The sequence below is a fragment of the Daucus carota genome, chromosome 1 (genome assembly GCF_001625215.2).
Source record: "Daucus carota subsp. sativus chromosome 1, DH1 v3.0, whole genome shotgun sequence".
Lineage (NCBI taxonomy): Eukaryota > Viridiplantae > Streptophyta > Magnoliopsida > Apiales > Apiaceae > Daucus > Daucus carota.
This window is the reverse complement of record NC_030381.2, coordinates 38,854,134-38,876,244: the sequence shown is the minus strand read 5'-3', so window position 1 is coordinate 38,876,244 and position 22,111 is coordinate 38,854,134. Positions and strand designations below refer to the sequence as shown.

The window sequence follows — 22,111 nt, the reverse complement described above, 5'->3', positions numbered from 1 at the left end:
TGTATAAGAAAATATTACATAGATAGCATTTTTAGATGTGCTATTGAAGTTATTTTAAAAATGCGTTTGCAAAGTGATGCATTAATGAAATTTATAATTTATAATTTTTCTAAATTTTATTTTATTTGTAATATTCTTAATATTTTCAATATATACAATAAAATTACACAAAGTGCACAATTTATATTACTCTCAAGTAATAAAAATGAATAATAATATCAACTTCTATAAAACCAACAATAAATCACTAATTCCGTTTAATACAAATCACTAATTACACAAGTAAAATCATTATACAACACAGAAGTCAAAATAAATAAAATTGTTCTCCTTCATCAACTGCGCTTCAACCACCTAGTAATGAACGATGTTATCCTGTAACCAACACAAAAAAAATTCCCCATGATTAATATGCAAACAAGTAATAAACTTTTGGATCCAAATGTCACTAGTTCCTTTTTAAATTGTTGTAAAAGCTACTAACTATACTATTATTGGAATAAATTAATTAAATGGTGGTAGAGAAAGAGATTTGTAGACATATATATGACACATACCAGAGAGGAGAGACGCGGAGGCCCAAGATGTAGGCAACTTTAGTGAGAACAGGGACAAGAATAGGAAGAAGAGGATCAATTCTGCCATTTCTGGATAACTTTTTTCCACATGTAATTAACTGTTTTTATGCATCTCTTTAATCATCCCGTCTATTTCTCTCTCTGACTTTGAATTCCCATTTCCTACTACAATCTCGGCTACCTGCAATTTGTCATATCTTCAGTGGTTAGTACAAATAGCAGTCATACCCTGACTTTACTCTACTTTGAGCATCAAAGGCCAGAACAAGAAAATTTCTACATGCCCCTCCGTAAGTCTATGAGTGAAATAATAGTTCCTAAGCAACCACACAACAGTAATTAAGGTAATGTATACATACCCAGTTTGTCCCTTCCAGCTGGCAATAGAATGAGGCCGCAGTATAGCCGGCAACCCCAGATGTAAGTGCATAACTGACAACCAATGCAGTAAACAGAGCAGCTCCCCTGTTGTATGGATAGATTCTATCGCCGACCAGTACTGCTAGCATGAAAACTAATATTGCACTGGAACAGTTAAAGGGCGAGTATGATGATCAAAATGCAGCTTAATAGAACTTTACAATCTATAAAACTTTACACAAATTCATACATGGCAAATAGCTGGGAGCAAGAACGGAGAGCTGCAACAAAAAATATGGTGAAAGTATTTAATTTGGAGATATAATTTGGTGAAAGTATGATGACCATTCATATTAAAGCAGAACTAATTAAAAGAAGAACAAATAGATAAATTCATATCTAAGTAGCAGTCCTTTAAATAAATAAAATTAAGCGGGGGACAATGCTTTTAACTTGTAATGCACTCAAATATAATGTATTAAATTAGAAGACCTAGATAAATAAACAAAACACCTTAATAAAAAAATATATTTAGAAGACTTCTAAACTGCATTGTGATGTGTGATAACGTCAAATCCCGTTCTGGTGCTTCCTCCGCTGTGTACTGGTGTCTTGCGGTGTAGCTGCTGGACGGGTGTCTGCAAAACAACACCGGAGGGGGGTTTGAGCCCCGCGGCGCCTCCGGCGTGAGAATGAGTACATGCGTCGGAAAATAGATAGACGAGAAATGAGCTATCTATGTGTGGTGGGTGAAGGTGTATGGCTGTTGTGTATGATGACTTAGAGTGTGTGAGAAATATGAGAGTGTGGAGAAGAAGATCCTTAAGCCTCTCATCCTTGGTCTATTTATAGGCCAAGGATTAGGGTTTAAGGATGTGTACCTTGGATCCTGCTGTCCATCTGTAGGGCTTGGATGCTTAACACCTGTCCAAGCGTCAGCTGAGGAATAGTATTTTGGAGTGTTATGAGGTTTGTCTTCATAGTGTCAGTAGCTGGCATTGGGTATTGTCCTTGTCATGTCAGACTGCAACTTGTTCAGGTGTCGGCTTGGACTCTTGTGTCCCGGTCCGGGGGAAGGATGGATAGGTTGCGTCTGGGTCCGGGATCATCTCCGGGGTCCGAGATCATCTCCAAGGTCCGGGATCGTCTCCTGGTTCTGAGATCATCTCCTGGGTCCGGGACCATATCCGGGTCATATCGTGCTCGGGTCCGGATTAAGCCAATCCAGAGTCCGGGTTAAGCCAATCCTTTTCATGTTAGAATGTGGCTTGTTCAGGTGTCGGCTTGGACTCTTGTGTCCCGGTCCGGGAGAAGAGTGGATAGGTTGTGTTTGGGTCCGGGACCATCTCCTGGGTCCGGGATCATCTCCGGGTCATATCGTGTTCGGGTCCGGATTAAGCCAATCCAGGGTCCAGATTAAGCCAATCCGGGTTATACCCTATCATTTGCCCCCCACTCCCTTATACAGATTTTCTGTGTGAGGGAGTTGAGTGTATTGTCCGGTGCGGGCTGATTGCGGAGAAGGTGGAGTTTTTCATTTGCCCCCTGTCCGGGCTAACCTGGACAAGGTGGAATTTTTGCTTTTTGCGCCTCTATCCCGGTTAATCCGGTATTAGGCGAAGAATCCTGCTTTTGCTCCTCTTCCCGGGTTGACCCGGACTAGGTGTGAAATCTTGCTCACCTATCCAGGTGGATCCAGACATGGTGTGAAATTTTGCTTTTGCCCCCCTGTCCGGACCGATCTGGACGAATTGGTGGGATTCTGCTTTTTGCCCCCCGTCTGGGTTGATCAGGGTAGGATGTGAGATTTTGCTTTTTGTCCCTCGGCCTGGGTTGATCCGGACAAGAGGTGAGTCTGGTTAGATTGCTCGGCATGAGTCCGGACGGGATTGCTCCACATGTGTCCGGACGGGATTGCTTGACATGAGTCCGGGTGATTGCTTTTTTTTTTTTTTTTGCCTTAGAAAAATTTTTCCAAATAAGATAGCTCATGATTGAACCGGGGTACTCGGGTTCTCAAAATTGAACCGGGGTAGCTTTTTGCTTTTTGCCTTGGAAAATTTTTCCAAGTAAGAGATAGATCATGATTGAACCCGGGTAGCTTTTTGTTTGTTTGCCTTGGAAAATAATTTTTCCAAGTAAGAGATATGTCATAACTGGACCGGGGTAGCTTTTTGTTTGTTTGCCTTAGAAAATAATTTTTCCAAGTAAGATAGCTCATGATTGAACCGGGGTACTCGGGTTCTCAAAATTGAACCGGGGTAGTTTTTGATTTTTGCCTTGGAAAATTTTTCCAAGTAAGAGATAGATCATGATTGAACCCGGGTAGCTTTTTGTTTGTTTGCCTTGGAAAATAATTTTTCCAAGTAAGATAGCTCATGATTGAACCGGGGTACTCGGGTTCTCAAAATTGAACCGGGGTAGTTTTTGATTTTTGCCTTGGAAAATTTTTCCAAGTAAGAGATAGATCATGATTGAACCCGGGTAGCTTTTTGTTTGTTTGCCTTGGAAAATAATTTTTCCAAGTAAGAGATGGATCATGATTGAACCCGGGTAGCTTTTTGTTTGTTTGCCTTGGAAAATAATTTTTCCAAGTAAGAGATATGTCATAACTGGACCGGGGTAGCTTTTTGTTTGTTTGCCTTAAAAAATAATTTTTCCAAGTAAGATAGCTCATGATTGAACCGGGGTACTCGGGTTCTCAAAATTGAACCGGGGTAGTTTTTGATTTTTGCCTTGGAAAATTTTTCCAAGTAAGAGATAGATCATGATTGAACCCGGGTAGCTTTTTGTTTGTTTGCCTTGGAAAATAATTTTTCCAAGTAAGATAGCTCATGATTGAACCGGGGTACTCGGGTTCTCAAAATTGAACCGGGGTAGTTTTTGATTTTTGCCTTGGAAAATTTTTCCAAGTAAGAGATAGATCATGATTGAACCCGGATAGCTTTTTGTTTGTTTGCCTTGGAAAATAATTTTTCCAAGTAAGAGATGGATCATGATTGAACCCGGGTAGCTTTTTGTTTGTTTGTCTTAGAAAATTTTTTCCAAGTAAGATAGCTCACGATTGAACCGGGGTACTCGGGTTCTCAAAATTGATCCGGGGTAGCTTTTGCTTTTTGCCTTGGAAAATTTTTCCAAGTAAGAGATAGATCATGATTGAACCCGGGTAGCTTTTTGTTTGTTTGCCTTGGAAAATAATTTTTCCAAGTAAGAGATATGTCATAACTGGACCGGGGTAGCTTTTTGTTTGTTTGCCTTGGAAAATAATTTTTCCAAGTAAGAGATAGATCATGATTGAACCCGGGTAGCTTTTTGTTTGTTTGCCTTGGAAAATAATTTTTCCAAGTAAGAGATATGTCATAACTGGACCGGGGTAGCTTTTTGTTTGTTTGCCTTAGAAAATTTTTTCCAAATAAGATAGCTCATGATTGAACCGGGGTACTCGGGTTCTCAAAATTGAACCGGGGTAGCTTTTTGCTTTTTGCCTTGGAAAATTTTTCCAAGTAAGAGATAGATCATGATTGAACCCGGGTAGCTTTTTGTTTGTTTGCCTTGGAAAATAATTTTTCCAAGTAAGAGATATGTCATAACTGGACCGGGGTAGCTTTTTGTTTGTTTGCCTTAGAAAATAATTTTTCCAAGTAAGAGATAGATCATGATTGAACCCGGGTAGCTTTTTGTTTGTTTGCCTTGGAAAATAATTTTTCCAAGTAAGAGATATGTCATAACTGGACCGGGGTAGCTTTTTGTTTGTTTGCCTTAGAAAATAATTTTTCCAAATAAGATAGCTCATGATTGAACCGGGGTACTCGGGTTCTCAAAATTGAACCGGGGTAGCTTTTTGCTTTTTGCCTTGGAAAATTTTTCCAAGTAAGAGATAGATCATGATTGAACCCACCGGCGGACCATGGTCCTCGGAGAGAGCACAGCATCCCAGACCCTACTTGAGTACACCACCCTGAATAGGAAATGGACCCGGATTCCCCCCTCTTCGCACCCTTCTTCTTCTTCGCCGACTTATCTTTCGGCTGTGGCTTCGGAAGGGTATGAACTCCCCCCAAGTTTCTCAAAGCAGCGGCAAAGGAGTCATTGGCAGACATAGCTCTCCAAAGGTCCGGGTTGAAATACGGAAGACCTGTCAAAAAACAAGAGAACCCGGGTCAACACAAAGAAATACTGCAGTAAATCATGCTAAGGAATATGCTACAAGCAAGAAGACCCGGACAAGACGGCAACATGTGGATCGCAAACATAAAGACCCGGACGAGACATTAATATGCAGGTGATAAATAAAAAGACCCGGACGAGGCATTAATATGCAGGTGATAAATAAAAAGACCCGGACAAGAGATACTACAAAAGTAACAACAAAAAGCTAAGGAAAAAATGCAACTCACAACCGCCCTCATGCAATTGGTTGTGCTGCATAAACGTATCCCGGGTCAACTGAAACCCGAGACAGTTACAGAACTCAATCAACTGAGCTCGAAACTCCCCAGTAGCTCCGGGCGCCCCAGAATCCGCCTTCACCTTCTTGTCATCTGCTTCTATATAGGGCATGAAAGCCAAGTCTAGACCCTTAAGCATGATGACTTCGCCGTTCCATCCCTTCAGTGAACTTTGATGCATAACCGGGCTCAAGAACCCGGATCCCAGACCACACTCTTTTGAGCGAAAGCGCAGTTCATATAGGGGCTTCACCCCGGACTTCTTAAACTGAAACAACATGCGGAACAACTTCAAAGTGGGATAGTAGTTCATCTTGTTGCAAGCCCACAGAAACCAGGTCATCCACTTGACCGCGTTCGGGGTCAGCTGCATCGGAGACACTTTCCACTCATATTTACATAGATGTTTGAAGAAAACATGCCATCGGGGATTCCACCCGGACCGAAGGTGTTCCATCCACACCGGGACGAAACCATCTGCAGGCCGGTGATAAATCATTTCCCCAGGCTCGGGCCACCTCCACTCGACCTCCGGCGGCAGTTGGAAAGCAGTCCGGATCATCCGATCAGCCGCATCCGGAGACATCTCTCTGATATGGGCCTTCAACGAAAACGGAGCCCGGATCCCAGTCAATTCCCGGAATCTCTCGTCGAACTCCTCTTTGTTATAAGGGCCCAACTTCCCGTTTGGATGCTTAAGCCGATAGAATCCGGCCATATTTGTATAGAATTGCTTCTCCTCGACGAGGGGAGCCTTGGTAATGAAGTAAGACTTCGAGTCACACCAGACCCCCTCCGGGGACATAATAACCTGCCTCCCAACCGTCTTTTTTACTTTCTGAAACTCAGATATCACCCCCGAAGTGGAAACTTCTCTCTCTGCCATCTTTACCCGGGCGCGGAAAGCAAGGGTGTGAACCTCGTCGCACTCGGTGTCACTAGAGAACTCCCCGGGTACCGCTGAGTAAGCGACGATTTCCCTCCTTGGCAGCCTAGGGATCCGGACCATAAACCTAAACGAAAAAGCAACCCGGGTCAGTTTTAGAATTCACATATGGTTACAGATTTTAGTTGGGTCCGGATCCCATCCTAAATTCTATGTGGAAAAGCATCAAGAAAAGAAAAACGACCAAGTACAAGCAACACTACCCGGGTACCAACTACAGCCACTTACCTGACTCTACCCGGATCCTCTCCTTTCCCCAGGTTTTCGTAAGTAGAAAAACACTACATACAAGAAAGCTACCCGGGTCCCACATACAGTACAGCACCACAAAATCCACCAAGTTGAAACCCCCAAAACAACCCAGAAACACCCACCCGGACCTAACACATGTACCCGGGTCGGAAATCCCACCCTTCACAATCATATATACAAGCCTCAAAACAACCAAAACAACCATATCCTAAAGCTACCCAACCCGGGTAAAACCTTCCTACCCGGGTTCAGTTCAAACCCCCGAAAACCCAAAAGCCACAAACACCTTCTTCATCATTTCAAAAACAAAATCAAGATCAAAACTCAAACCCTCACAGTTATACACATACAGATACATATACGCGACCAAGAACACTCAAGCAAAACTTCAAACTGAAACCCAGATTTGCGAAAACCAAAACCCCAAACTTAAAACCAAAACCCCAAACTTAAACACGAACGTCAAGCCATTTCGAATCAAAACACAAAACCACAAATCAAACTCCCAAACACGCAGCAAACATACGCAATATCAAGACGAAAATACAAGCGGGGCACTGGCAAAATTCGAAACTAACCAAAGCAACATCAAGCATACATCAAACGATACAATGTAAAAGGAAGAAGCAAAGCAAATCACTTACTTGGTACGGAGACAAGGAAAAAGAGCGAAACCGCAGGCAACAATCAACAAAAACTCCGATGAAAAATGAAAGACGAGCGAGCGGTTTTTTGAAGAAATGACAGAGAAAAACAAGTAAAAACTAAAGTGACAAGGAGTTGCGTGTATTTATATATACATAGCCGCAGTGATAGGCTACGTGGCAGGCCCCCATTCGTGGAGAAATAATAATTACAGCTGTAATTATTAATCTCCTCAAAAGCAACGACGGTTCAATTCTCAAGACGGGAGGAGTTATGAGAAAACACTTCAAATTCCCCCCATAAGACGCTTCACAACCGAGGAGCGGGATCCGGCCAATAACGGCGCCCCAGGTCCTTCACCTTCTACCCGGATCCACCTTGACAGAAGAGCAGGAACGAGGGGTTTCCATCCAGAACTGCGACCACCCAGACCTACCCGGGTACGAGGGCAACAACAAAGACTCTACCCCCACCCGGATCAACCCGGGTAGGGGGGCAACAACAAAGACTCTACCCCCACTCGGATCAACCCGGGTACGAGGACAACAACAAAGACTCTACCCCCACCCGGATCAACCCGGGTAGGGGGGCAACAACAAAGACTCTACCCCCACCCGGATCAACCCGGGTAGGGGGGCAACAGCAAAAACTCTACCCCCACCCGGATCAACCCGGGCAGGGGAGCAAACACAAACCTCTACCTCTACCCGGATCTACCCGGGCAGGGGGGCAAACATCAAAACTCCACATCTACCCGGGTCCACTCAAACAAAAGCGGAAACTTCACTCTACTCCCTCACATAGAAAATCTATATAAGGGAGTGGGGGGCAAATGATATGGAGTAACCCGGTTAACATGGACCCGGACCCACCGGCGGACCATGGTCCTCGGAGAGAGCACAGCATCCCAGACCCTACTTGAGTACACCACCCTGAATAGGAAATGGACCCGGGTACCCCCTAAACACACCCCTCGATCGGGGTCCCAACACGTACCAGCCGACAATTACTGCACAAAGCACAGACTGACACGATAAAGACAAGCATAACGGTCAACTACTGGCGATAGAGACAAGCCAGGGAACATTCCAAAATACTACTCCTCCGCTGACACCTGGACACGTGTAGGGGATCAAACCCCTACACGTGTAGGACCAGGATCCAGGTACGCACCCTTAAACCCTAATCCTTGGCCTATAAATAGACCAAGATCAGGAGCTTAAGGGTTACTCTCTTTTTACACTGATACATACACACACTTGCACTCAGCATACACTCAAACACTCTCAGCCACCAGCAACCACAAGCCAAACACCTTCACCCACCACACATAGATAACACTTTCTCTCTTCTTTATCCTTCCGAAACCTACGCTTACTCTCACGCCGGAGGCGCCTTGGGGCAAAACCCCCCCGCCGGCGTTGTTTTGTAGGCACCCATCCAGCAGCTGCACCACGGAACCACCCGTCACGGCGGAGGAAGGACCGGGATCGGAGATTGGCGTTATCAATGTGGCCAACCAAATTTATTCACACCCCTTTTGCACGAACTAGACATACATAAGAATAGCTTATATTGTGTATCGTTGTGCAGAGTACAATAAAGAATATGGAATTGCAAGTGTGTCTCCAAGTGTGGACAAACATGTCAAAGGATGGCCACAAAACAGAGGTAATGATAAAGAATTATAACAAACTAAACGAAAACTAAATTAAAGGTACTTTTCTAAACTAGATTCAGCTAAAACACACATTTCAAACAAAATAACAAAAAAACATGGAGCGAGCAATTACTAATACGTGCAATCATAATGAAACAATTACTTAATTTTTTATTTCTCAGAGATATGCCTTTAAATTTGTTAGTAAAAAGCATAGAACTAAAATCAATTCAATAATACCACTAAGTATCATAACTAATCAAATTCATATGAGAAGCAATAACTTTGCAAATTGAGACATGGATTATTAATCTGTACACCAGGTTAAGAGTTATGTGAAAAGAGAATAACCTAGCAAGTTATGATTTACCCAAGAAAACCCAAAAACAACATGATAACGCCAATCTCCGATCCCGGTCCTTCCTCCGCCGTGACTGGTGGTTCCGTGGTGCAGCTGCTGGATGGGAGCCTACAAAACAACGCCGGCGGGGGGGTTTTGCCCCAAAGCGCCTCCGGCGTGAGAGTAAGCGTAGGCTTCGGAAGGATAAAGATTAGAGAAAGTGCTATCTATGTGTGGTGGTGAAGGTGTATGGCTGTTGTGTGGTGGTTGCTGGTGGCTTTAGTGTTTTGTATTTAGCTGAGTGCAGGTGTGTGTAAAAATGAGTGTAGAGAGAATGAAGTTAACCCCCAGACTCTTGGTCCTTGGTCTATTTATAGGCCAAGGATTAGGGTTCGGGGGTGCGTACCTGGATCCTGGTCCTACACGTGTAGGGGTTTGATCCCCTACACGTGTCCAGGTGTCGGCGTAGAAGTAGTCTTTTGGAATGTTCCCTGGCTTGTCTCTATCGCCAGTAGTTGACCGTTATATTTGTCTTCATCGTGTCAGTCTGTGGCTCGTGCAGTAGTTGTCGGCTGGTACATGTTTGGACCCCGGTCGAGGGGTATGGTTAGGAGTTACCCGGGTCTTGTACCCTACCCCGGCGGTGTGTCCTGGTAGGGCTGGTAGATCGTGTTCTGTTGCTGGTGGTTTCCCGGGGAGCGGGGTTCTCAACGTATGCCCGGGTCCTTTAATCCGGGTTACACCATATCATTTGCCCCCCACTCCCTTATATAGATTCTCTATGTGAGGGAGTAAGTGGAGTTTTTGTTTTTGCTCCCCCGGCTGAGTGGATCCGGGTAGATGTGGAGGTTTGTGTTTGCCCCCCTGCCCGGATAGATCCAGGTTAAGGTGGAGGTAGGAGCTTTGCCGAAGTCGCTCTGACTGGGTAAACCCGGATATAGGTTGTGCTTTGCTCTGGATTCGGGTATCGGTGGTGACCTTTTCCCTCGCCCTGATGGGCAAGTGGGTCCGGGTAAGGTGATGATATCCGGGTCTAGAGTAAATGAATCGATAGCTCTCCCGAGGCATTCCAAGGGGTTTTTGTCTGAACGGTTTCTTTATCTTGAAACTTGAAAAGGCACGTCTTTTGAGGGGTTTGTAATAATTACGGCTGTAATTACCAATTTTTGTCGAATGGGAAATCGCCACGTGTCACGAGATGTGACTATAAGTACGGGCTTCCTTCACGCTTTTCATTTTTTACTTTTGCTTCTTCGCTTTTCTCTGTTTTCTTTTCAAAAATCGCTCGTTCGTGCTTAATTTTTTGCTGGAATTTTCGTTGGTTGGTGCTTGCGGCTTTGTTTCTCTTCTTCACTTTCGTACCTAGTAAGTGACTCGCTCTTGCTCCTTCTTTCCATACCGTATTGTTTTGATGTGTGCTTGATATTGCACTCGTAGTTTTCGAATTCCGTTAGTGCTTCGCTTGTATGCCGTGTTTTGTGTTTGTTGTGGTTATGTAATGTTCGTAGCTTTGTGTTTTTGATTCGAAATGGTTTCGATGTTTGCGCTTGGTTTGGGGTTGTGGTTTCTCGGGAATCTGGTTTTAGCTTGAATCTTTGTTTGAAAATTCTTGGTGTTCTTGGTCGTGTATATGTATCTGTATGTGTATAACTGTAAGGGCTTGGGTTTTGATCTTGATTTTTGGTTTGAAATGTTTATAAAACTGTTTATGGCTTTTAGTTTTTGAACTGGACCCGGGTGGAATAATCATGCCCGGGTAGGGTAAGTTTGGGGCATGGCTGCTTTGGGGTTATTTGAACTGAACCCGGGTTCGATCCTTCTGCCTGGGTTGGGTAGATTTAGGGTGTTTTGTTTTGTACTTGGGAAAGCTTTTTGTGCTGTAGTATGTATATAGGACCCGGGTTTGCTTTTAATACCTAGTATTCTTCTCCCACATAAATCTGAAAAAGGAGAGGACCCGGGTTGGTTTATAAGATGCGTTTGAGTGCTTCTTTCCGGTTGGTATTCTTCACATAGATTTAGGATGGGATCCGGACCTTAATAAAACGTGGAACAATCTTTGAACTCTTAAAATTGACCCGAGTTGTTTCTTTGTTTAGGTCCATGGTCCGGATCCCCGAGCGGCCAAGACAAGAGGTTGCTGTTCGTTCCCTATCTTCTGGGGAGTCTTCTAGTGATAGTGAGTCCGACGGGTTTCACGTCCTCGCCTATCGTGCTCGGGTCCGTGCTGCAAAAAGGCCGAGGCAAGAAATTGTTGCGTATTCGGCAGTACCCGGGGAATTTTCGGGTGATTCTGAGTCCGACGAGGTCCGCTCACTCGCTCATCGTGCCCGGGTAAGGATGGCCGATCGCGAGATTGAGGAGTCCGGGGTGGTTTCTGCACGCCAGAAGGTGGTGGTGTCGGTCGGACGACAAGTTATTATGACCCCGGAGGGTATTTGGGGCGATAGCAAATCGTTCTTCATCACTAAGGGCCCACTTGTCGAAGAGAAGGGTTTTTATGTTAATATGTCGGGGTTTTATAGATCCAAACACCCGAACGGGAAATTGGCCCCTTATAATAAAGAGAAATTCGATGAGATGTTCCGAGAGTTTCCTGGGATCCGGGCTCCGTTCCCGGTGAGGAGTTATGTCAAAGAGATGGCTCCAGATATGGCGGACCGGATGATCCGGGCAGCTTTTCAGCTTCCTCCCGAAGTCGAGTGGAGGTGGCCTGAGCCCGGGGAGATGATATATCATCGGCCCGAAGATGGTTTTGTTCCGGTATGGATGGAGCACCTTCGATCCGGCTGGAACCCCCGGTGTCACATTTTTTTCAAGCATTTGTGCAAGTATGAGTGGAAGATTTCTCCGATGCAGCTGACCCCGAACGCGGTCAAATGGATGACCTGGTTCCTGTGGGCGTGTAATAAGATGAACTATTATCCGACGTTGAAGCTGTTCCACGTTCTGTTTCAATTTAAAAAGTCCGGTGTGAAACCTTTGTACGAGCTTCGCTTCCGTTCGAAGGAGTGTGGCCTGGGGACCGGGCTCGTGAGTCCGGTGATTCACCAAAGTTCGCTGAAGCTTTGGAATGGTGAGGTTCTTATGCTTAAGGGTCTGGATCTGGCCTTTATGCCTTATATGGAGACTGACGATAAGAAGGTGAGGACCGACTTCGGTGCCCCGGGTGCTGATGGGGAATTCCGGGCGCAGTTGGTCGAATTCTGTACTTGCATCGGGTTCCAATTAACCCGGGATACATTCATGCAGCATGATAAGCTGCACGAGGGTGGTTGTGAGTTGTCTTCTCTTTTCGCTTTTTTACTTTGCTTTTGTAGTGTCTTGTCCTTCTGTTTGTCCGGGTCCTTCTGTTTGTCCGGGTCCTTCTGTTTATGGCTTGACTGTTCCTTTAGTCATGTTTCTTTAGTATGATATTGTTGGATTTTTGTCCCTGTTCTTTGTTTTTGACCCGGGTTTTCTTCTTTTTGGCAGGTCTCCCATACTTTGATCCGGATCTTTGGGCTATCATGTCTGCGAAGGATTCTTTTGCTGCTGCTCTTCGGAATTTGGGAGGTGTGCATGTGGCTCCGAAGCCTCCACCAAAGAAGAAGTCGGGGAAGAAGGGAGACTCGAAGAAGGGCGAGTCCGGGTCGAAAAGAGGGGAGTCCGGGTCCTCCCGTCAAGGGACGGAGGGTACCGGGCATTCCAGTGCTACTCCGCAACCAACTCCGGATCCGGAGTTGGTTGCTGACGCTGAAGAAGTGGAGAGCCCGGATCAAGGACCACAAAGAAAAAGGAAGAAGATTGATGCTGGTTCTTCACAAAGGGAAGTGATTGATATGACTGTGGAGGATCCGGGCAAGGCGGCTATGGAGGTGGTGGATCTTGGAGTCGAGGTTGAGGGTGGTTCCCGCCCGGCCCCTAAATTCGGCAAGTACCCGGTTAAGAAGGTGCTCGGGTTGATGTCCGAACTCCCCTCCGACCAGGACTGGGAGATGATGGAGGACGAGGGTCTTGCCTCGAATTTCAAAGAAATTGGGAACTTGTGGGGTCAGGTATCTTACGATCCGACTCCTCTCTCTCTCTTTTTTCTTGTACTTTGCTTTCCTTCTTCATTTTCTTAATTTCTGGTTTTATTGACCCCGGTATTCTGCTTCTTTTCTAGCTTGGTGGTCGTCTGGCCGGGTTCAATACCCATGCCTTGAACAGTTTGAAGCAGGAGAGGGATCTTTCCGTGAAAAGCCTTGCTCGGGTCACAAAGCTGGAGAAGGATCTTGATGTGGAGAAATCAGCCCGGGAGGCTTTGGAGGCCGGGATGGCCTCTAAGATCAAGGAGGCTGAGATCCGGAAAGAAGCTGAACTGGATCAGAAGATTAAAGATGCTGGTACCCGGGCTGATAGCGCTGAGAAGAAAGTCACCGGGTTGGAGAAGGAAGTGGCTGATCTGAAGAGGCTTTTGGAAGGGAGAGAGGAACCGGAGAAGGTTATTGCAGAATTCCAGAAGTCCTCTGCTTATGCGGATGCCTTGGCCGCCGCTGGAGCTCTTGAAGTCGTCCGGTGTTGGCATGTTGCCGAGCGGCACATCAAGACTGACCCGGAGGCTTCCTTGCAGAGTTTTATAGAGCTCTATCTTGCTGCTAAGGATGAAATCAAGGCTGGGAAAGGAGAACCGGAGCCTTACGAAGGCCCTTCTCCTAGCTTTCTTCCTCCTGCCAATCCGGGTGCTGATGCTGATCCGGGCTCTTCCTCTGATTCTGAACCGGTTGATGAGACTCCTGCTGACGAGACCCGGGATAATGAGACTCCTGCTGTCTGATCTCCTTCTCTTTCTAGTTTGTTCATATTTTGACTTAAGAACAATGTTTTTGTAAGACTAAATTTGTTGGATCTGGATGTTTGATTTGGTCTGGATTTGGATGTTTGTCCGGGGTTTATGTAGACCCGGATTTATGGATGGTTGTTCTTGCTGTTTCTTATCAAATATTGTCTCGCCGTTTTTACTCATGTACGCTTTTGCCTGGTGGATGCTTTTATCTGTTTTACATGATTGCTTGGATATGTTTGCACTTAGAAATTTTTCTAACTAGATAAAAGTGGATGGACCCGGGTAACATCTGCCCGGGTTGACTGCTTTAACATGTTTGCACTTAGAAATTTTTCTAAGTAAATAAAAGTGGATGGACCCGGGTAACATCTTCCCGGGTTGACTGCTTTAACCTGTTTGCACTTAGAAATTTTTCTAAGCAAATAAAAGTGGATGGGCCCGGGTAACTTCTACCCGGGTTGAGTGTTTAAAGGTGTTTGCACTTAGAAAATTTTTCTAAGTAAATAAAAATAGATGGACCCGGGTAACATCTGCCCGGGTTGACTGCTTTAACATGTTTGCACTTAGAAATTTTTTCCAAGTAAATGAAATGGATGGACCCGGGTAGATCTTTCCCGGGTTGACTGCTTTAACATGTTTTTGGTTGCCTTAGAAATTTTCTAAGTAAATAACAATATAGATTCTTTAGTAGCAAAAGACTTCATTGATATTCAGATGATTACACAGCTTTGATAATGATCAAAAGTACATGATTGCTTTCTAGGGATATATGGCTGTCTTCTAGGATCCTTCCTTCTCGTTGATCTTACTGATAGAACTTCCTCAACCTAAGACCATGCCAGGTGTTGGATATTTCTGACCCGTCCATATGCTCCAATTTGTAGGTGCCCGGCCTTAGGACTTCTTTGACTTTGTAAGGGCCTTCCCACTTAGGCATCAACTTGCCTGTGTTGGTCGGATCAGAGGCTTCGGTGTCCCGTAGGACCAGGTCTCCTATTTGAAAGTTTCTGACCCGGGACTTTTTGCTGAAGTGATCCCGGGTTTTTTCCTTGTATTTTTCCATTCTTGCGATTGCCTGATCTCGGACCTCATCTACCAAGTCTAAGTTGACCCGGAGTCCTTCTTCATTCGCAATTTCATCAAAATTGATCGCTCTGTGGGAAGGTGACCCGACTTCGATTGGGAGCATTGCCTCCGTTCCATAGGCCAACTTGAAGGGAGTTTCTCCGGTGCTTGTCCGGGGACTGGTTCGGTAGGACCAGAGAACATGTGGTAGTTCTTCCGGCCACTTGCTCTTGCTTTCTTCCAACCTCTTTTCAATTCCCCTCAAGAGGATCCGGTTAGTAACTTCTACCTGGCCATTCCCTTGAGGGTAGGCGACTGAAGACTTCTTGTGCTTGATGCCTCTTTCAGCCAGGTAGCTTTCAAAGTCCGACCCTATGAACTGGGGTCCATTATCTGAGACCAGGACTCTTGGTAGCCCGAATCTCATCAGGATGTTGTCCATGAACCGGATGACATCTTGTTGGTTGATCGTCCGCATTGCCTTGGCTTCAACCCACTTGGTCATATAATCAATGGAGACAAGCAAATATCTGAGGTCTCCTCTAGCCCGGGGAAAGGGTCCCATGATGTCTATCCCCCATACAGCAAAGGGGATCGGGGATAAGACTGAGGAAGGTAGGACAGGGCTTACCCGGGGCACGTTGCTGAATAGTTGGCAATTCTTGCACTTCTTAACAAACTCGACGGAGTCTTGATGAATTGTTGGCCAGTAGTAGCCTTGCCGGATGATTTTATATGCCAGGCCTTTTGCCGACATGTGATCTCCACAGATCCCTTCGTGAACTTCTCTTAGGCAATATTCGGCCTCCTCCGGACCTATGCATTTCAGGATTGGGGATGAGTAGGTCCGGCGGAAGAGTGTTCCTCCTTCGACAAAAAATTTGGCCGCCTTAGCTTTCAGCCGTTGTGCTTTCCCCTTGTCTTCGGGTAACTCTCCCTTCTCTATGTAGTTGATCAGGGGAGTCATCCAGGTAGGGTCGTTGTTGATTTCAAAGATTTCTTCCTGCTCTATTGTCGGCTTGTGCAACTCTTCGAAATAGACTGAGCTGTCCAGATCCGCCGAATTTTGGACCAACCTGGAGAGGTTGTCTGCTTCAGCGTTTTCTTCTCTGTTGACTTGCAAAATTTTGTACCCGGGGATCAGGGTAAGGTAGCTTTTTACCAAGGCTTGATACCTGGTCAGAATCGGGTCTTTGGCGAGGTACTCCCCATTGGTCTGTCTGACCACGATCTGGGAATCACTGTAGATGGTGAGGTTCCGGATTGACAAGGTCCGGACCAACCTCAATCCCGCTAATAGGGCTTCATATTCTGCTTGGTTGTTGGTTGCTGCGAAGTTGAAAGAGATTGCTGTTTTGATGGTGAACCCATCCGGGCTCTTCAGGATTAGCCCGGCTCCTGACCTTTCGGTTGTTGAGGAACCATCGACATGGAGTATCCAAGACTCCGGATTGGGTTCTATTGGGGCTTCCGGTTCGGTTTCCATAGGAGTTGACTGGTTTTCTGGGAAGTTGCATTCCACTACGAAGTCTGCCAGGACCTGGGCTTTGACTGCTGTCCGGGGTAGAAACGTTAGGCTGAACTGGCTAAGTTCAATTGCCCAGTTCACCAGTCTCCCGGAGATGTCTGGTTTGTGAATGATTTTCCTTAGCGGTTGGTCTGTGACAATCCTGATTTCTCTTCCTTGGAAGTAATGTCTGAGTTTTCTGGATGCGGTGATCAGTGCGAAAGCAAATTTCTCTAAGTTGGGGTATCTGGTCTCCGCATCTTTGAGGACCTGGCTGACATAGTAGACAGGCTTCTGCTGCCCGGCTTCTTCCCTGATCAAAACCGCCCCAACGGCAAAGGGTCCGGCTGACAGGTATAGGTAGAGGGGTTCTCCGGGCAAGGCTTTTGTCAGGATCGGGGGCTTGGACAGGTATGCTTTTATTTCATCAAGAGCTCTCTGGCAATCCGGGCTCCATTCTACCAATTTCTGATTCTTTGCCCCTTTTAACAACTCAAAGAATGGTAGACATCTTTCAGCGAGTTTGGAGACAAACCTTCGAAGTGCTGCCAAGGACCCCGCTAGCTTTTGAACTTCCCTCTGAGTCCGAGGTGGTTGCATCTCTTGTACAGCTTTGATCTTCTCCGGGTTGGCCTCGATACCCCGGTTGCTCACCATAAAACCCAAAAATTTTCCAACTTCTACTCCAAAGGTACACTTGTCCGGGTTGAGCTTTAGTTTAGTTCTTCTCATGTTTTCGAAGCATTCTCTGAGATCTGAAATGTGACCCGGGACCGAAGTGGATTTGGAGATAATGTCATCGACGTAGCATTCCAAATTTCTTCCAAGTTGGTCTTTGAAAATCTCATTCATTGCCTTCTGGTATGTAGATCCGGCGTTCCTTAACCCGAAAGGCATCAGTTTGTAAGCATACACTGCCCGGTGGGTTATGAAAGCTGTTTTGGCTATGTCTGCTGGGTTCATCTTAACCTGGTTGTACCCGGAGAAGGCGTCCATAAAGCTTAACATCAGGTGTCCTGATGTGGCATCAATAAGCTGGTCTATGCTTGGTAGAGGATAAGGGTCTTTCGGGCATGCCGCATTCAGATCCGTGTAGTCAACACACATCCTCCACTTTCCGTTTGCTTTCTTTACCATGACTACATTAGCTAGCCACTCCGGGTATTTGATCTCACATATGATATCCGCCTTCATTAACTTGCCAACTTCCTCATCTATTGCCTTCTGCCTCTCCGGGGCGAAATTTCTTCGTTTTTGTTTAACAGGCTTCTTTTTGGGATCGACGTCAAGGCTGTGCATTGCTAATGATTCATCCAACCCGGGCATGTCGTCCGGGCTCCAGGCAAAGACATCTGCATAGCTCCGGAGTAGTTGGATGAGTTCCTCTTTAAAAACAGTATCCAGGCCTTTTCCGATTTTGACTTTCCTTGTCGGGTTGTCTTTTTCGATCAGGACCGACTCGGTCTCGACCGCAGCCTCGACCTTGGTTAGTTCTTGTGCCGAGATCATTTGCTGGATCCGGGCGTCAGTGTTCTTTTCCACAAAATCTTGAGCTGAGCTCATGGTTGCTTTCTGGTTGCTTTGTCCAGGACCAGGATTGATTGCTCCCGGGCTATGACTGCCCGGGTCTAGGTCGATGACCTGGACTTCACCCTTAGGGTTTGTTCTCGGGTAGGGTCGATGCTTCTTGTTACTTCTCTGTTTTTGGAAGACGGTAGCCTTTCTCTTGTTGTCCATGTGGGTTTCCGCCATAACTAAGGCTTGGCTGTAACATACCCCGGCTGTTTCCGAATCTCCTTTGACTTCGCCTACACCGAATGGGGTTGGGAATTTGAATTTCAGGTGCGTGACAGAGGTGATGGCTTCGATTTTGTTTAGACCCGGACGGCCAATGATCACATTGTAAGAGGAAGGAGTGTCTGTAACATAGAATTTGATCATATGGACGACCTGGATTGGGGCTGTTCCAAAGCGGACCGGGAGGTAAAGAGTTCCTAGGACCGGGACGATGCTGTTCCCGAATCCGTATAAGGGGTCCTCCCTGTAGTCGTTCATCCGGATGTTCCCTAGTTGCATTCGGTCCATGGTATGTTTAAACAAGATGTTTGCTGAAGAGCCGTTGTCCACTAGGATCCGTCTGACCTCATTCTCGGCTATATCCAAGGTTACCACCAGGGCCTGATTGTGACCCCGGGTGACACCCTCGAAGTCCTTGCTGCTGAAGGAGATGACTTGTTCGGGGAAGGCTTGGATGGACATGACTTCTTGACAGGAGTCCGGGCTAGGGGGAGGGGAACAGGATCCTCCCAGCACTACGTTGACAATGTTTTTCTGTTTCCCGGATCCTCCTGTTTTGTCGGCTGTATTCCGGGCTATATATTGTCCCATGTTGCCTTTGTGGATTTGCTCTTCAATGAAATACTTGAGGGATATGCAGTTTTCCGTTTTGTGACCGTGGGTGCCATGGTAGTCACAATGTCGGTTAGCGGGTCTGCTCTCTGGAGGAGTCTGCATAGGTTTTGGTGGGTAGTAGAAGGGTTTGTCTCTGATTTCTTTGAGTATATCCTCTCGGGATCTGTTTAGAGGGGTCCATTCGGGCTCTGGTTTTGGTTCCCTGGTTGCTTTGTTTGGACCGGGGTCACTCCTGGACCCGGATCCCTGTTGGCTGGTCCTCTTGGAACCTGATTGCTGGATGAAGTTTGTCTGTCTGTCGGGTTTGAATTTCTTGTCCTGGTGATATTCTTTCCGGGGTCTATCCTCGACCTGCTTCCCTTTTGAGCTTCCTTGTCGGGTCATTCTCATGGCTTGGAGTACATCGGTTTCCTTGATGAATTTGGCGGCCATGGCATAGGCAGCTGCCAGGCTCTGGGGTTCCTTGTTGATCAGCTCGACCACATACCTCTCGTTTTGTTCCGGGTCTAAGTTCCTTCGGAATATGCTTAGGGCTTCTCGCTCATCCAGGTTGGAAATCTTGTTGATTGCTTCCTGGAAACGTTTCATGTAGTCTGAGAGTGCCTCATTGTCATATTGGCGAACCGTTTCCAGGTGACACATATGGAGTTCATGTGTCTTGTTTGCTCGAAACCTTCTAAGGAAGGCTTCCCTGAAATCTTTCCAGGACCCGATGCTCCGGGAGGGGATCCGGCTGAACCATCTCTGTGCCCCTCCCTTGAATGTGGAAGCGAAGAAACGGCACTTGGTCAGATCATTGTAGTAGTAGATCTGGGCTATCTGTTCGAAGTAGTGCAGGTGTTCTTCCGGGTCTCCCAGTCCATTGAAGGATTCAAAGTTGTAGTGTTTCATACCCTTTTGTCGGGGTATGGATTCCAAGGAGTGGCTGAAGGGAGTCAGGGTTCCCCCAATTTCAAGCCCGGCATCATTTCCGATTTTCCGGTTGAGTTCATTCATCATGTCTCTCAAGTTGGTTTGCCCTGGTCTCTCATCCTCTTCATCAGAGATGAGTTCGGGTGTTGTCTCCTTCCGGTATCGCTTGGACCGGGATCCTTTTGTTAACTTCTCCTCCTCGAGTTGGATCCGGAGGGCGATTTTTTGCTCAAGTTTTTCCTCTTCCTCTTTTCGGATCTGTTCTTTCCTTTCAGCCAAAATTTTCAGCCGGGTCTCTTCACTTTCCTTTTGTTTCTTTTTCTTTGCTTTGTCTCCGATCCGGTCAAAGACGGAACCCCGGGATTGACGGCTGTTCCCGGAGTCCTCGGATTCGCCGATGTCCTCAAGTCTGCGGTTGCTTTCCCGGCGATCATGGTACTGCCGGATGGCTTCAGCCAACTCCACATTGGTGAGTTGGGACAGGTGGAGGGTGGTGACCGGGACATCAGTATACTTGTACTGGTTTGCTTCGATCGTGACCCGTGCATCATTGGGGTTGATTGCTTGGTTCTCGTCTGGGTTCACATGGGTGAAAAGGGGTCCTGAGGCATGATCCTGGTTCGGGTTGTCCTGGTCTGTCTGAGGGTTATCCGGGTTCTGGGGAAGCCCCAGGTGGGAGCGTGTCCTTTTTGTCATGGTTTCAAGAACTCACACAGGGTGTATGGTTGCTGTTTTTGTGACAATGCTTGCAAATAGTATAGATAGTGACAGGGTGACAGAAATAGTGTGTACAGGTAGTCAACTTACTATTTTCAGAAATACTATAAGTAGTTAAGTGACAAAGTGTGACCAGGTGTGAGACAAAAGATTTTATGTGCTACAGACAAGATTAGGGTTTTGCTCAGGCAGGGTTTGCTATCATGCACACATCAAGAAAAACCATGGCTGAAGGTTTTGAGGAGCTGGGTGTTTTACGAAAGCTTACTGGTGTGATTTGGACCCCCGTTTCGGGGGTTTGTTGAAGAAGATGAGTCCAGTGGCACCGTGACCACAGGACAGGGGACACCTTCCCCTCCTTCTAGCGCCAAATGATAACGCCAATCTCCGATCCCGGTCCTTCCTCCGCCGTGACTGGTGGTTCCGTGGTGCAGCTGCTGGATGGGAGCCTACAAAACAACGCCGGCGGGGGGGTTTTGCCCCAAAGCGCCTCCGGCGTGAGAGTAAGCGTAGGCTTCGGAAGGATAAAGATTAGAGAAAGTGCTATCTATGTGTGGTGGTGAAGGTGTATGGCTGTTGTGTGGTGGTTGCTGGTGGCTTTAGTGTTTTGTATTTAGCTGAGTGCAGGTGTGTGTAAAAATGAGTGTAGAGAGAATGAAGTTAACCCCCAGACTCTTGGTCCTTGGTCTATTTATAGGCCAAGGATTAGGGTTCGGGGGTGCGTACCTGGATCCTGGTCCTACACGTGTAGGGGTTTGATCCCCTACACGTGTCCAGGTGTCGGCGTAGAAGTAGTCTTTTGGAATGTTCCCTGGCTTGTCTCTATCGCCAGTAGTTGACCGTTATATTTGTCTTCATCGTGTCAGTCTGTGGCTCGTGCAGTAGTTGTCGGCTGGTACATGTTTGGACCCCGGTCGAGGGGTATGGTTAGGAGTTACCCGGGTCTTGTACCCTACCCCGGCGGTGTGTCCTGGTAGGGCTGGTAGATCGTGTTCTGTTGCTGGTGGTTTCCCGGGGAGCGGGGTTCTCAACGTATGCCCGGGTCCTTTAATCCGGGTTACACCATATCACAACAAACCCTAAAATTACCTTAGTAATTACCTTAATTGAGTATACGAAAAGCCCCAAACTTATATAGCTAAACTTAACAAAACGATTTACATGAAATAAGGAAGAGTTGCAAAGACTTACAAATCAACTTGAAGGACAGAGTGCTCTACAAGACCCAAGAGTTAATAGAAATGATACTCTCGAGATTTTGATGATCACACTAACAGCAAGTTGATAACATAAAACTGTACTCTGGTAGCTAGCTGAGAACTAGATTATAACTGTGCTAACAGCTAATGTCTTTTGAAGTTATCATTGTTCTGTCAGCAAGCTTACAGGAATATTGACAGACTATCAGCAAGCTCACAGCGTACTGACAGGATGCTTATCGGATAAAGATCAAGTCCTATTT

The 22,111-nt window shown here is 46.3% G+C and overlaps 1 protein-coding gene across 1 annotated transcript; it reads right to left on the bottom strand.

Annotated features, from left to right (window-relative positions):
• Positions 1–223: 223 nt before the first annotated feature.
• On the bottom strand, positions 224–21,865 carry LOC108193338 (transmembrane 9 superfamily member 4-like). The gene is made up of 5 exons (XM_064083212.1): positions 21,841–21,865; positions 1,189–1,219; positions 938–1,103; positions 558–759; positions 224–375 (listed from the first exon to the last, which is right to left on the bottom strand). The coding sequence occupies exons 3-4, from the start codon at positions 1,085–1,087 to the stop codon at positions 673–675; spliced, it is 237 nt and encodes a 78-aa protein (XP_063939282.1). The 5' UTR covers positions 1,088–1,103; positions 1,189–1,219; positions 21,841–21,865; the 3' UTR covers positions 224–375; positions 558–672.
• Positions 21,866–22,111: the final 246 nt, after the last annotated feature.

Excerpts from the sequence above, each read along its gene's own strand:
- LOC108193338 (XM_064083212.1), bottom strand. The coding sequence starts at position 1,087 with ATGCTAGCAGTACTGGTCGGCGATAGAATCTATCCATACAACAGGGGA. Across the intron at positions 760-937 it reads AGCTGGAAGGGACAAACTGG|GTAGCCGAGATTGTAGTAGG; the intron begins GTATGTATACAT and ends GACAAATTGCAG.